The following is a 13075-nucleotide window of genomic DNA, read 5'->3' as shown; positions in this document are numbered from 1 at the left end:
CCACCGTATTTATAACTACACTCGGGTTGCAAAAGTTGGAACTTTCCACTCTACAGTCTTTGATGGGGAAAAGGTGAACAAAAGGAATTCTACTGAAGACTTGTTTCTTAGATTGTGAACTCTAAAATAGAGGTTGACCAAAGATGGCTAATTGAAAAGCAGAAATTTTTTAGTGTCACTGTGTGCTACTGTTTTTACTTATATTTGAATAAGAAAAAGAATTTTATAAATCAAATGATAAAACCTCTGTTTGTGTTTTTCAAGCAAAAGAACAGAACCTCCTGTGGTATGTTAACAATTCTGCATTAAACAGGATTTTTTTTTTAAATAGCCAAAGGAGAAAGTGGTAGTTCTAGCCAAATGATGATTGTTTTCCCCTAAAAAACCCGAGTGATTGCCCTGGCTAGTGTGGCTCAGTTGGTTGGAGCATCATGGGTACACACGGAAAGGTCAAGGGTTCAATTCCCAGTTAGGGCACATACCTGGGTTTTGGATTTGATCCCTGGTCAGGGTGCATTAGGGAGATATCAATGTGACTCTCTCCCTCTTCCTTCCTCTCTCTAAAATCAAAGAAAAAAAACATATCCTCAGATGAGGATTAAAAGACAACACCTGAGTGATACAGATGTGTGTGTGTGTGTGTGTGTGTGTGTTCCAATTTCTGGAACATAATCTGTGACTAAGTAGTCTCTGAAAACAGTTGCTAAAAACCAGTTTTTATGATAGTATCTTTTCCTAACATCCTGAGCCTTAAAATTAGCTTATCTGCAGATGAAGCACAGAGTAACTTGTAGATTGCAAAGTTAGTTTATTTGTTTTGCTCAAACTTCTGACTTTCAGTCCTTAGTAACATCTTCAGATTTTTATGTGTTGCTCTGTTTATGAAAAGAATAATCACTTAACCTCTATAGGCATAAATATAGAGAGTTTAAAAAAAGGTGTTCGATCAAACTTACTGTATTTTTAAAATTAACAATTGCCTTTTTTTTCCCTCACCTGAGGATACATCATTTATTGATTTTTTTTTTTTTTTTTAAGGGAGAGAGAGAGAAGTAAAGAAACATCAGTCAGTTTCCTCTCATATGTGCCCCGACTGGGGATCGAACCTGCAACCTTTTTGGTGTATGTACTACACTCCAAGCCACCCAGTCAGGGCAAACTTCCCATCTTTAATTATGTGTGGATTATGTAAGTCATCCTCCAAATTTTACGTTGGTAGGTAGAATTGTTAGTCAAAAGTATAATGTATAATGTTAGTCAAAAGTATATGTCATAACTAAATGAAAAGTTAAAGGTATAAACAAAACCAAGGTCTCTGTTCTCACTGAATTTAATATTCTAGTATTATTAATTTATCATAGTAATAGTGTAGCAATGTTTTTCAAATATTTTGACTGCAACCCATTATACAGGGTGGCCTTAACAATGAGATGACTTAATTTGAACAATTTTATATAATTACTATCCAGATGATAGAACTTGCACAAATATGTTTTTAATAACATTCACTTTAGAAGTCACTCTTGTAATTAAAAAAAAAATATATATATATATAATTGATGGTTAGAGAGAGAAGAAGGAAGAGGGAGAGAGAAACATCTATTTGAGAGTGGAACATGAATCTGCTGCCTCATGCACACCCCCTACTGGGGATTGAGCCCATAACTTGGGCATATGCCCTGACCAGGAATCGAATCAGTAACCTTTTGGTGCACAAACGATGCCAAACCAACTTAGCTACTCCGGCCAGGGCTCTTATAATTTTTTAATACCTTCATTTATATTTTCTAAAATAAAATCAAACCTAGGTGCTAGGATTTAAATTTTATTGTAAATGTATTAATATATTTCAACAATGTAACCTTTTCTTTTCTAAAACTTTATCCTGAGCTAAGTGATGAATTTCCCTCTAAAACGTTTATATCCATGATCAGAATTTTTTTTAAAATTTTTTAAAAAATATATTTTATTGATTTTTTTACAGAGAGGAAGGGAGAGGGATAGAGAGTTAGAAATATAGATGAGAGAGAAGCATCGATCAGCTGCCTCCTGCACACCCCCTACTGGGGATGTGGCTGCAACCAAGGGAATGCCCTTGACCGGAATCGAACCCAGGACTCTTCAGTCCCCAGGCCGACGCTCTATTCAGTGAGCCAAACTGGCTAGGGCCATGATCAGAATTTTTGTTATTTTCCCTTTAGCCTTCAGAACAGATATTAAAGACATTGCTGTTTTCCAGGGTTAATAGCAAGATGGTATCCAGACATTGAATTTTATAATTTTAGCTAGCTAAGAAACATTGAATTCAGATATGATTGCTTCTTTAGGGAGCAGGCACAAACCTCACTTGCTTTATGGATGAAGGAACTAAGTCCTTAGTTATTTAGTGTTTATTTAAACACCCAACAATAAAATAGATTTTTGGAAAATTTATGTTACAGAATTTCATTTATAATATAGAAACTAATAAACCTTATTAAGAGTTATAAGAGATATCAAGAATCAAATTATTATGTTTCTTTAATAACTAATGAGAGCTTGTGTTTTATGAAAAGGTGGTTTTGCCCTTACTGGTGCTTCTCAGCTGGTTGGGTGTCATCCCATGCACTGAAAGGTTGCTGGTTCAATTCCTGGTCAGGGCAAATGCTCTGTTGCAGGTTTGATCCCCGGTAAGGGCATGCAGGAGGCTGCTGATTGATGTTTTGCTCTCACATTGATGTTTCTCTCTCTTTCTTCCTCTCTAAAAATCATTTTTAAAAAAGGGTGGTTTTGATGATGCTAAATAAACATTTGGAAGATGTTTTTCTTTATTTTTGTTTCTACAGATCATTAACTGAAGACAAACAGCTATGCAAAATTCTCACATGGATGAGTACAGAAATTCTAGTAATGGCAGCACAGGCAACAGTTCTGAGGTAGTGGTAGAACAGTCTGCTGATTTCAGTACTGAAATTATGAATGTCACGGAAATGGAACAGTCACCTGATGGATCTCCCAATGTGAATGCAACTACAGATGAAAATGAAATAGCAAATGCTGTGGACCTTCCAGTGGCAGAAACAGAAGCAAATTTCCCTCCAGAATATGAAAAGTTTTGGAAAACTGTAGAAAATAATCCTCAGGATTTTACAGGCTGGGTATATTTGCTTCAGTATGTTGAACAGGAGGTTAGTAACTTTTAAATGGGACTAAAGGAACAGATTAATCAAGTCATTATTAGACTGGGCCTTATTGTTTTGTAATTAAAGTTGCTTTTTTATACTTTTCAGATTAAGTTGCATCACATTGGATATTTACACTTTTTTAATTTCAAAAAAAATTGCATTGGTGTGTAGTGAAAAGTTAGTTTTAGTAGAGTCAAAGTATAGTGTTTGTAGTAAGTGCTCTGCATGTGTGTATCTGTATAAAATCTGTGAATAAATGGTTACCTTGTAGTTTAACAGAATTAGTTTCTCTGTTTCAAAGGATAAGATTGCATTCATAGGGAAAAGGACTGCGGGGTGTGTGTGTGGTCTTTAAACCTGCCATTTCTTTTATTTGAGATAATACATTTGAAAGGAATAATAAATATTTTTGTGACAGAAACTTCCAAGATATTTAAACACCTCATTTTATTTTCATCAGAATCACTTGATGGCTGCCAGGAAAGCATTTGACAAATTTTTCATACACTATCCGTATTGCTATGGTTACTGGAAAAAGTATGCAGACCTTGAAAAGCGGCATGACAACATTAAACAATCAGACGAGGTGCGTACATCACTGAATAAAATAATTTCCATTAGGTACTGTAAGCCAAATAACAAAACAAAGACTTTTTTTTTCTTTGGCTGGCAGTACCTACGATTTGTGGTCAAACAATTTTATAGGGTATTTTATTTGCATTTGTCACTCTTGTGGCATTTGTAGCTAATATTTTCTCTCTTTGTTGGCAGGTGCGTTAAACCTCTACAGTTTGTCAAGCTTTGCAGTGCAAGCCTCTGTATTACACTGCAGCTTAACAAGTAGGGCAGGGCTTTTCTCTCACTTACATTTATTTCTCATTTTCCAAACAATATAGTTGGTTTGCTAGTCACATTTGCTACGTCTTATTGCATTTTTGGTCAGACGCTGTCATTGGTGCTCTAATGGGTCTGTGCCCTATGGTCTGTAACCCAAAGCCTGCCCACACAACCCGGTCAGAATGCAGGGACTGCTGCGCTCTGAAGATCAAGACTCTGCACGTGGGGATCAGAACATTGCCATGTTCTATCCAACCTCCACCCAAATGGTAATGGTAGATTATTTAAACAAAATTCCAGTAATTAGTATTTCTAAGGTTCACCGGATAACACAGTGTTACCTCTCTGTTAAGAAATAATTAAATATTTGAAGTACAGTTTTGTTGTTTTTTTCTTAGGTGTATCGACGGGGGCTTCAGGCAATACCTCTTAGTGTTGACCTTTGGATACATTATATAAACTTCTTAAAAGAAACATTGGATTCTGGGGATTCTGAGACAAACAGTACAATAAGAGGGTATGTGAAACTCTGTTAATCACATGTGTTCAAAGATATAAATTATAAATCAGTTATTCTTATATTGATAATGGAACTATTTGTGAATGCTAAACCGAAAGTTTAAATTCCATATAATTTCTCTACTTAAAAAGAATACATGTAATAAATGTATGCATGATTATATAAAAAAACATAATAAATTCCCCTTTCATTTACTTATTTATTTATAGTATATTTTTATTGATTTCAGAGAGGAAGGGAGAGGGAGGGAGAGAGAAACAGAAACATCAATGATGAGAGAGCACCACTGATCGGCTGCCTCCTGTATATCACCTACTGGGGATCGAGCTCACAGCCTGAAAATGTGTTCCTACTGGGAATTGAACCGTGACCTTCTGGTTCATAGATGCTCAACCATGGCCATGCCAGCTGGGCTCCCCCTCTGTTTTATACCTTCTTTTTCTTATGTTCCCAGTTCCACTCCCCTTGTGGTTAATGGCTTGGTGTGTGTTCTTTCAGATACACACAGCTATACATGTTTGTTCATATTATCCTTTGATTTTTTTTTTAACAGAATATTTTGGAATCTCTACCATACTTTTTTAACCACTGCAAAGTATTTTACAGTATCTAGGTGTTATATTTTATTTGACCAAATTCTTATGCATAGGAAATAACCAGTGCTTCAGTGAATGTCTCTACAAGTCAGTATTTATGTAGAGCATGCTGGAAATGGAATTCTGTCAAAGGGAACACACAGCTAAATTCTATCAAATGTTTCTTTAGAAGTGATATTTTAAACTCCCACAGTGTATGAGAGCAGTCATTTTCCCATAGCAGACCACATTTTTCTTTATCCTTAGGTGGTATCACATTATTTTAGTTTACATATCTCCAGAGTGTTTATCCTGGTTTGCCATCTTTCATATCCTTATACTAGAGGCCTTCCTTTGAAAATTTGTGCGCTGTGTGTGTGTGTGTGTGTGTGTGTCCGTCCCCTCAGCCCGGCCTATGCCCTCTCATTCCGGAAGCCCTGCGATCAATCGCCCAAAGAGGTAGGCCCCGCCCACCCAGTCTGTGTTCCTCGATGGATCATCCCAAAGAGGGAGGCCCGGCCCACCCGCCGCAGCACCACCACCGTGGGGTAGCCTGGGCCTCCCTCTTGGGGCGATCTATCGCGCCCCACAGAGGGAGGCCCTGCCCACCAGGCCTCCAGTCGGTGGCCTGGGCCTCCCTCTTTGGGGTGATTGTGGAGTCCCCTGATTGATCGATCGCCTTGCCGGCCCGGTGGCCTGGGCCTCCCTCTGCAGGGCGATCATGGGGCGATGGCCAGGCCCCCGACCAATCGCATTGCACCCACCTTGGCTGGCCTGGCGCCAGTGGGTGTCATAGCGTGGTCATCCGGAAGGTCGTCTGGGCGGTCATTCTGCTGTTCGGTCGTTTGGTTGATTTTATTATAGATAAGCCATTTTCACATTGCCTCGTCATATCACTTACTCCTTTTACTTTTGGATTATGTTTTTCTTATTAATTATAGGAACTTATAAATGTTTAAAAAAATCAGTATTAAACTGCTTGTAACAAAAAGCAGTCTTTCCACCCCTCTTCAGATATTTTAGCTGTTTCTTCTGGTATTTTTTTTTAAAAATATATTTTATTGATTTTTTTACAGAGAGGAAGGTAGAGGGATAGAGAGTTGGAAACATCAGATGAGAGAGAAACATCGATCAGCTGCCTCCTGCACACCCCCCACTGGGAATGTGCCCGCAACCAAGGTACATGCCCTTGACCGGAATCGAACCTGGGACCCTTTAGTCCCCAGGCCGACGCTCTATCCACTGAGCCAAACCGGTTAGGGCGCTTCTGGTATTTTTTAACATGTGTGATATAGTAGTGTTTTCTTCATTTGCTGAGGACATAATTTTGTAATGGTAACTAAAAATTTTAGTTCACTTCTATATTATTTTTTCATTCTTCATCTTTCCAAATGGATAGATTTCATAGCCTTTTGTTTTTCCTGGATTTAATTATTGCTTCCTCCCCGTTATTCAACTTGCCTGGTTTTCTTTGCACATTTAAAAACTTTCACCCCTTCCAACAGCTACTTTCAGTAGTCAGTACTAAATACTACTTTACATAATGTACAAATGCTTTGTAAGTTATTTTTGGGAGTTAAAAATATTCTACTTAGTATAAAAATTGTAAAAGAGAATTACACTCTGAAGTCTGTAAATTCCATTTTTTTCCCCTTCCCTCTTGGAGCTATCCCTCCTGGGACCTTCTCTTCTGTAATCTGGACTGCTTGTTCTATTCTGTTTCTGTTATACAGATATTATTTTGGGATTTCTTTATCATCCTGATTCTAGAATATGTCTTTACCTCATTCCTGGGTTTCTGGCTCTATTAAGAGTTTATTAGAGCCTTAACTGGTTTTGCTTAGTGGATAGAGTGTAAGCCTGGGGACTGAAGGGTTCTGGGTTAGATTCTGGTCAAGGGCACATGCCTGGGTTGTGGGCTCAATCCCCAGTGGGGGGCATGCAGGAGGCAGCCGATCACTGATTCTCTCTCATAATTGATGTTTCTATCTCTCTCCCCCTCTCCCTTGCTCTCTGAAATCAATCTCTCTCTCTATATATAAGCCTAAGCAACTGAATGATCGGTCGCTATGACACGCACTGACCACCAGGGGACAGACAATGCACAGGATCGGGCTCCCTCATGTCTGGCTAACCGACATTCTCCAAGGGGTTTTAGATTGCGAGAGGGGATAGGCCAGGCTGAGGGACCCCACTGGTGCACAAATCTGCACTGGGCCTCTAGTAAAAATATATTTTAAAAAAAAGTTTATTAGATCCTATTCTTTCTTGGTTTATGTGCCCACGTTTTATAGAAAAGCATCCTATTACTTGATGAAGGATGCTTCGGATTTAAAAAAAAGAAATTAAGACTTTTATGTCTAAAACACCCAAATTAATGGTCCAGTTGGGTATAGAGTTGAAAGTAATTTTTCCTTAGGGCTTTGAAGGCATCTCTTGAATCATTTATAGCTTCTGATGTTGGTATTGATAAGTATGATACCATTCTTCTGATATTTATATGACATGTTTTTCCTCAAAGAAGCTTTTTTTTTTTTAAATATGTTTTTGTTGACTTTTTATAGAGACAGGGAGAGGGATAGAGATAGAAACACCAGTAAGAGAACATTGATTAACTGCCTCCTGCACGCCCCCTACTGGGGATTGAGCCCACAAACCGGGCATATACCCTGACAGTGAATCAAACTGTGACCTCCTGGTTCATGGGTAAATGCTCCACCACTGAGCGATACCGGCTGGGCCTCATGGAAGCTTTTATTTATTTGAAAAATATGTGGGGGTTTTTTTTATTTGAGAGAGAGAAGGGAGAGGGATAGAGAGATGGAAACATCCATGAGAAAGAAACATCGATCAGCCACTTCAACACCCTCTTTGTTCCTTTTCTCATATCTTCCTATTGTTATATTTCTGCATATTTTTTTATCATTTATTTGAGGGTATTAAGGATAGTTGAAGTCTGTTCCTAGCACTGTTTCCTCTGAAGTTTTTTTTTAAATCTCTGTCATGTCTGATTTCTGGATTTCTGCTTATGTTAAAGATTAGATTTTAATAAATTGAATAGAAGCTCTGTGTATTTTGTATTGGGGATCCAATTTTAGCTGGCCTGGAGGGCTTCACAGTAAAATGATCAAGTGGCCACCCAGTTTTTGTTGGACTCCTAGTGTTAGTATCTTTATATCTTCTTGTGGTTAATCTTCACTTGAGCATGTTTTTTCCATTGACTTTTACAGAGAGTGGGAGGAATGGAGGGAGGGGGAGAGAGAGAAGAAGAAAAGAAAAAAACACATCAGTGTGAGAGACACATCAATTGGTTGCTTCCCGCACCTGACCTGACCTGGGTTGGGGATTGAGCCTTCAACCCAGGTATGTGCCCTTGATGGGAATCAAACCCGTGAGCCTTTGGTGCAGGCAGAGCTAATGCTCTAACCACTGAACCCACTGGCCAGGGCGGTATCTTTATATCGTTTCTATGTCAAGCAGTTTTTTTTCATTAAAGGATAACCTGAACTTCCAGGGAAAATATACCTAGTTTCTGAATTCCCATAGCTGGGCAGGAAACGAGATTTAAGGTCTCTTACCATTTATTAATCAGACCTAAACATTCTGTCTTTATTTTGTTACCTTTTTATCATTTTCCTCTCCCAACTCTCTCCACTTTCTTAGTGTCTGATGCATTGATTTACTGCAGTGGTTCTCAACCTTCCTAATGCTGCCACCCTTTAATACAGTTCCTCATGTTGTGGTGACCCCCAGTTTCATTGTTACAAATTGAACATAATTAAAGCATAGTGATTAATCACAAAAACAGTATGTAATTATTTATGTGTTTTCCGATGGTCTTAGGCGACCTCTGTGAAAGGGTCGTTCGACCCCAAAGGGGTCAGGACCCACAGGTTGAGAACCGCTGATTTACCAGATCATTTTGGGTTTCTGCAGGAGCAAGAACATGTATTTCACTGTCTCAGAAACTTCATACACAAATATATATATACATGTATGCATGTACCCATACACGCACACTTTCAGTCCTTTATCTGTATATATATTAAACATATTTCCTGCAGTTTTGGTACAGCTTTTAATTTGTTTAGGGTATCTTTATCATACAGAGGCTTTTTTTTCTTAATGTTCAGTATTCAATCTTTTATTAGTTTCTTACTTTTGTGCCTATCTTGCCAAGAATATATAAATTTGTATTTTCTTCTAATTTTTAAAATAGTTTTTTAAAAATCATTCATCTGGGATTTAGTTTGTGTCCTTTGTGAAGTAGAGATTAACCCTTTATTTTTTTCAATTATTGAATAGTCCAACTTTTCTGCATTAATTCTAAAAATACTCCTTTATCATAGACTACATTCTCAAATATACTTTGATATGTTCTGTTGATCCATTTTTCTGTTCCCAGCTAGTACCATACTTTTAATTACTATAGCTTCCTAGTTTCTTTCTTTCTTTTTTTTTAATATATTTTATTGATTTTTTTTACAGAGAGGAAGGGAGAGGAATAGAGAGTTAGAAACATCATGAGAGAGAAACATCAATCAGCTGCCTTCTGCACAACCCCCACCGGGGATGTGCCCGCAACCAAGGCACATGCCCCCGACTGGAATCGAACCCGGGACCCTTCAGTCCGCAGGCTGACGCTCTATCCACTGAGCCAAACCAGTTAGGCTTCCTAGTTTCTTTTGATATCTTTCAGGAAAACTGCTGCATTGTCCTTACACAAAATATTTTACATTTTTGTATTCCAGATGAATGCTAGAATTTGTTTTTCCTTTTCACCCAAAATTTGTTAGAGCTTTGATTGGGATTCTGTTAAAGTTATAGATTAATTTAGGTAGTATAGTTTTATACTGTTAAAAATCCCTCTTGATTCTAAAATATTTACATTGAAAATATGTATCTAATGGTTTTATCTCATTTGAATTTCAAATCTAATGATTTAACATTGCTTGCAGAAATCTTTTGACATGAATTAGGTACTTAAAATATATGTTTTTGTAATAAACTATAATTGTGGGATTTTAGAATCAGGAGAGATTTTTGAGAGTCTTAAAATATATGTATACTTCTCATTACCGTATAAGGCAGCTGGATCCCTTGTTGGAGTTATTTTCCCAGAAAATTATTATTTAAATTAATAATAATAATTGTGTCTATCTTCTCCCCTAAATGAATCCATTCAACAAGCATTTCAAGTTTAACAAATAAATATATGTTTGCAGTGTGTATGTTTTGCATTGTAATTTTACGTAAGGTAAAATTACATAACAGTACATTTATCTATTTCCTTTATGTTTCTCACTTTGTTTTCTTTTATTTTTTTATTTCAGAGAGGAAGGGAGAGGGAGAAAGAGATAGGAACATCAATGATGAGAAAGAATCATCAATTGGCTGCCTCCTACATGCCCCTCACTGGGGATCAAGCCTGTAACCCGTGCACGTGCCTGACTGGGAATCAAACAGTGACCTCCCAGTTCATAGGTCAGTGCTGAACCACTGAACCACACTGGCCGGGCTTTTCTCACTTTTTTAAAACTGCTATCATACACTTCTTTATTATTACTTTTATCTTTTTTTTTCTTTTTAAATAAGTTTTTATTGATTTCAGAGGAAGGGAAAGAGTGATAGAAACATCAATGATGAGAATCATCTATTGGCTGCCTCCTGCATGCCCCCTACTGAGGATGAGCCTGCAACCTTGGCTTGTGTTCTGACTGGAAATCAAAGCCTGACTTCCTGGTTCATAGATTGACGCTCAACCACTGAACTCCACACCGGCCGGGCAATTCCTTCTATCTTTTAATCTCTATTTGTATGGGAAGCAATGGAATATTATTTTGAATTTAGCATTATCTATTTGATTTTTAAATTTTTTTAAAATGGAAGTTTTATTGACATATGTTGCAGTAGTAGCCCTTTTATTCATGATTTCAACTGTCACAGTTTCCTGCAGTCAACTACAGTCTGAATATATTAATTGGAAATTTCCAGAAGTAAACAATAAGTTTTAAATGGTGCGCCGTTCTGAGTAGTGTGATGAAATCTTGTGTCTTCCTGTCTTGTGTGCCCAGGATGGGAATCATTCCTTTGTCCATTGTATCCACACTGTGTACTTTAGTAGCTGTCTAGGTTATCAGATTGCTGTCACAGTATCCAGTGCTTGTGTTCAAGTAACCCTTATTTTACCAAATATTGGCCCCAAAGCACAAGAGTAGTGATTCTGGTGATTCAGGTATGCCAAGGAAAAGCTGTAAAGTGCTTCCTTTAAGTGAAAAGGTGAAAGTTGTCGACTTAATAAGGAAAGAAAACAATGTCGTATGCTGAGGTCACTAAAATCTACGGTAAGAGCAAATTTTCTATCCATGAAATTATGAAAAAGGAAAAAGAAATGTGTGCTCATTTGCTGAGAGACCACATTTACATAACTTTATTACAATATATTATAATTGTTCTATTTTTTATTAGTTAATTTTTGTGCCTAATGTATAAATTAAACTTTTATCAGAGGTATGTATGTGTAGAAAAAAAAACACTGTAGTTAGGGATTGGTACTTTGTGGTTTTAATGGGGGTCTTGGATCTAATTCCCTGTGGATAAGGGGAAACTACTGTATATCAGTTTGAGGTGTACAATATAATGATTTGATATTTGTATATATTGCAGAGTTGCAAAGTATAGACATAATATTTTGAAAGTGCATTTATCTTAGAAAGATAATTTAAAGGTAATTTAATTTTTCAGAACTTTTGAGCACGCTGTTCTAGCTGCAGGAACAGATTTCCGATCTGACAGACTATGGGAAATGTATATAAACTGGGAGAATGAACAGGGAAACCTGAGAGAAGTTACAGCTATATATGATCGTATTCTTGGTATTCCAACACAGCTGTATAGTCATCATTTTCAGAGGTAGGTGGAAAAATCGTTAAAATATCTTTGATTACTCAGGTAATTAATTCCTAATATTTAGGAATATATTTTCTTTCACAATAATCATATTTTATACACTTTTAAATGTAGATATTTTCCCATATATCTTATGAAATGTTTAGGAATGTTACTGTTTTTAGACTTTAGGTTCTCCTTATCCATTTTATAGATGAGGAAACAAGAGGATTCCTATCTTTTGTCTGAGGTATTTCAGATTAATGAAAGAATGAGAAAATAGAATCTCAGTGTAATTATTCACTGCTGTACTAAACTAGCACTGTACATGGCACATAATAGATGCTTATTTAAAACTTAATGACTTACTAAAAGTATATCCTTGTGATTCGTGTAAAAACTTAGACCCAAAATAGCACTGTATGTATTTTATGTAGTAAGCCCTGCATATATTCAAAAAACAAAATGATTTCATTTCAGTTTTCTACTGTGATTTTCCATTATGATTGATAACATTTCATTTTAATTAGAGCTGTTAAAACCACTAATTCCATGTTCCTGTGTACTCAGAATATCCCACTGACATGGACTCAGAAAGTCTTTCTGGACAAGAAAGTATGATGACTATGTTGCTTTTTTATTTTCTCGCATCTCATTGAGCATTTTCAGAACTGCAATCTTGAAATCTCTGTCATTTAACTCGCATAATTCCATGTGTTCCAGCCTGTTTTCTGGGGATTTTTCATTTTCTTTCTGGTCATCGTTGTTGTTGTTGTGCATGGCGTTCGTTGTTCTCCTTTGTTTTCCCATTTATCTCTGAGGAGGTCTTTCTACTCTGCTCCAGTAGATGGCGCTGAATTGCAAGATTTTTTTTTTTCCCCTCTGTGGCCTCACAGTTTTGAGCCTCTGCGGCTTCAGTAGGGCTGTACTGCCTCTGCTGCTTGGGGGTGAGATCTGTTTTTCCCTCACAGTAATGGCAGTCCCTGACCTCCAAGGGTCTAGCACAAGCACCCCTCCTGGGGATCAGGCCTAAACCGGCAGTCAGACATCCTCACAATCCTGGACCACTGGCTCCTAACTGCTCACCTGCC

General features: G+C 37.3%; 1 protein-coding gene across 4 annotated transcripts in view; it reads left to right on the top strand.

Annotated features, from left to right (window-relative positions):
• The first annotated feature begins 2798 nt into the window (after positions 1 to 2798).
• Positions 2799 to 13075, top strand: part of PRPF39 (pre-mRNA processing factor 39) — a 22379-nt gene continuing 12102 nt past the window's right edge. Inside the window, exons 1-5 of one of the 4 annotated variants that reach the window (XM_005876830.2) lie at positions 3662 to 3750; positions 3936 to 4004; positions 4108 to 4270; positions 4400 to 4518; positions 11841 to 12008. In XM_005876830.2, coding sequence (XP_005876892.1) covers positions 4184 to 4270; positions 4400 to 4518; positions 11841 to 12008 — 374 coding nt within the window. In that variant the 5' untranslated portion in view covers positions 3662 to 3750; positions 3936 to 4004; positions 4108 to 4183. Of the gene's footprint in view, positions 3168 to 3624; positions 3751 to 3935; positions 4271 to 4399; positions 4519 to 11840; positions 12009 to 13075 lie in introns of those variants that run through there. The other 3 variants (XM_005876829.2, XM_014548195.1, XM_005876831.2) reach the window with 3 other exon arrangements.

Source organism: Myotis brandtii, unplaced genomic scaffold (genome assembly GCF_000412655.1).
Source record: "Myotis brandtii unplaced genomic scaffold, ASM41265v1 scaffold5, whole genome shotgun sequence".
NCBI lineage: Eukaryota > Metazoa > Chordata > Mammalia > Chiroptera > Vespertilionidae > Myotis > Myotis brandtii.
The sequence above is the reverse complement of the archived record's forward strand: the minus strand, read 5'-3'. Positions and strand labels throughout refer to the sequence as shown.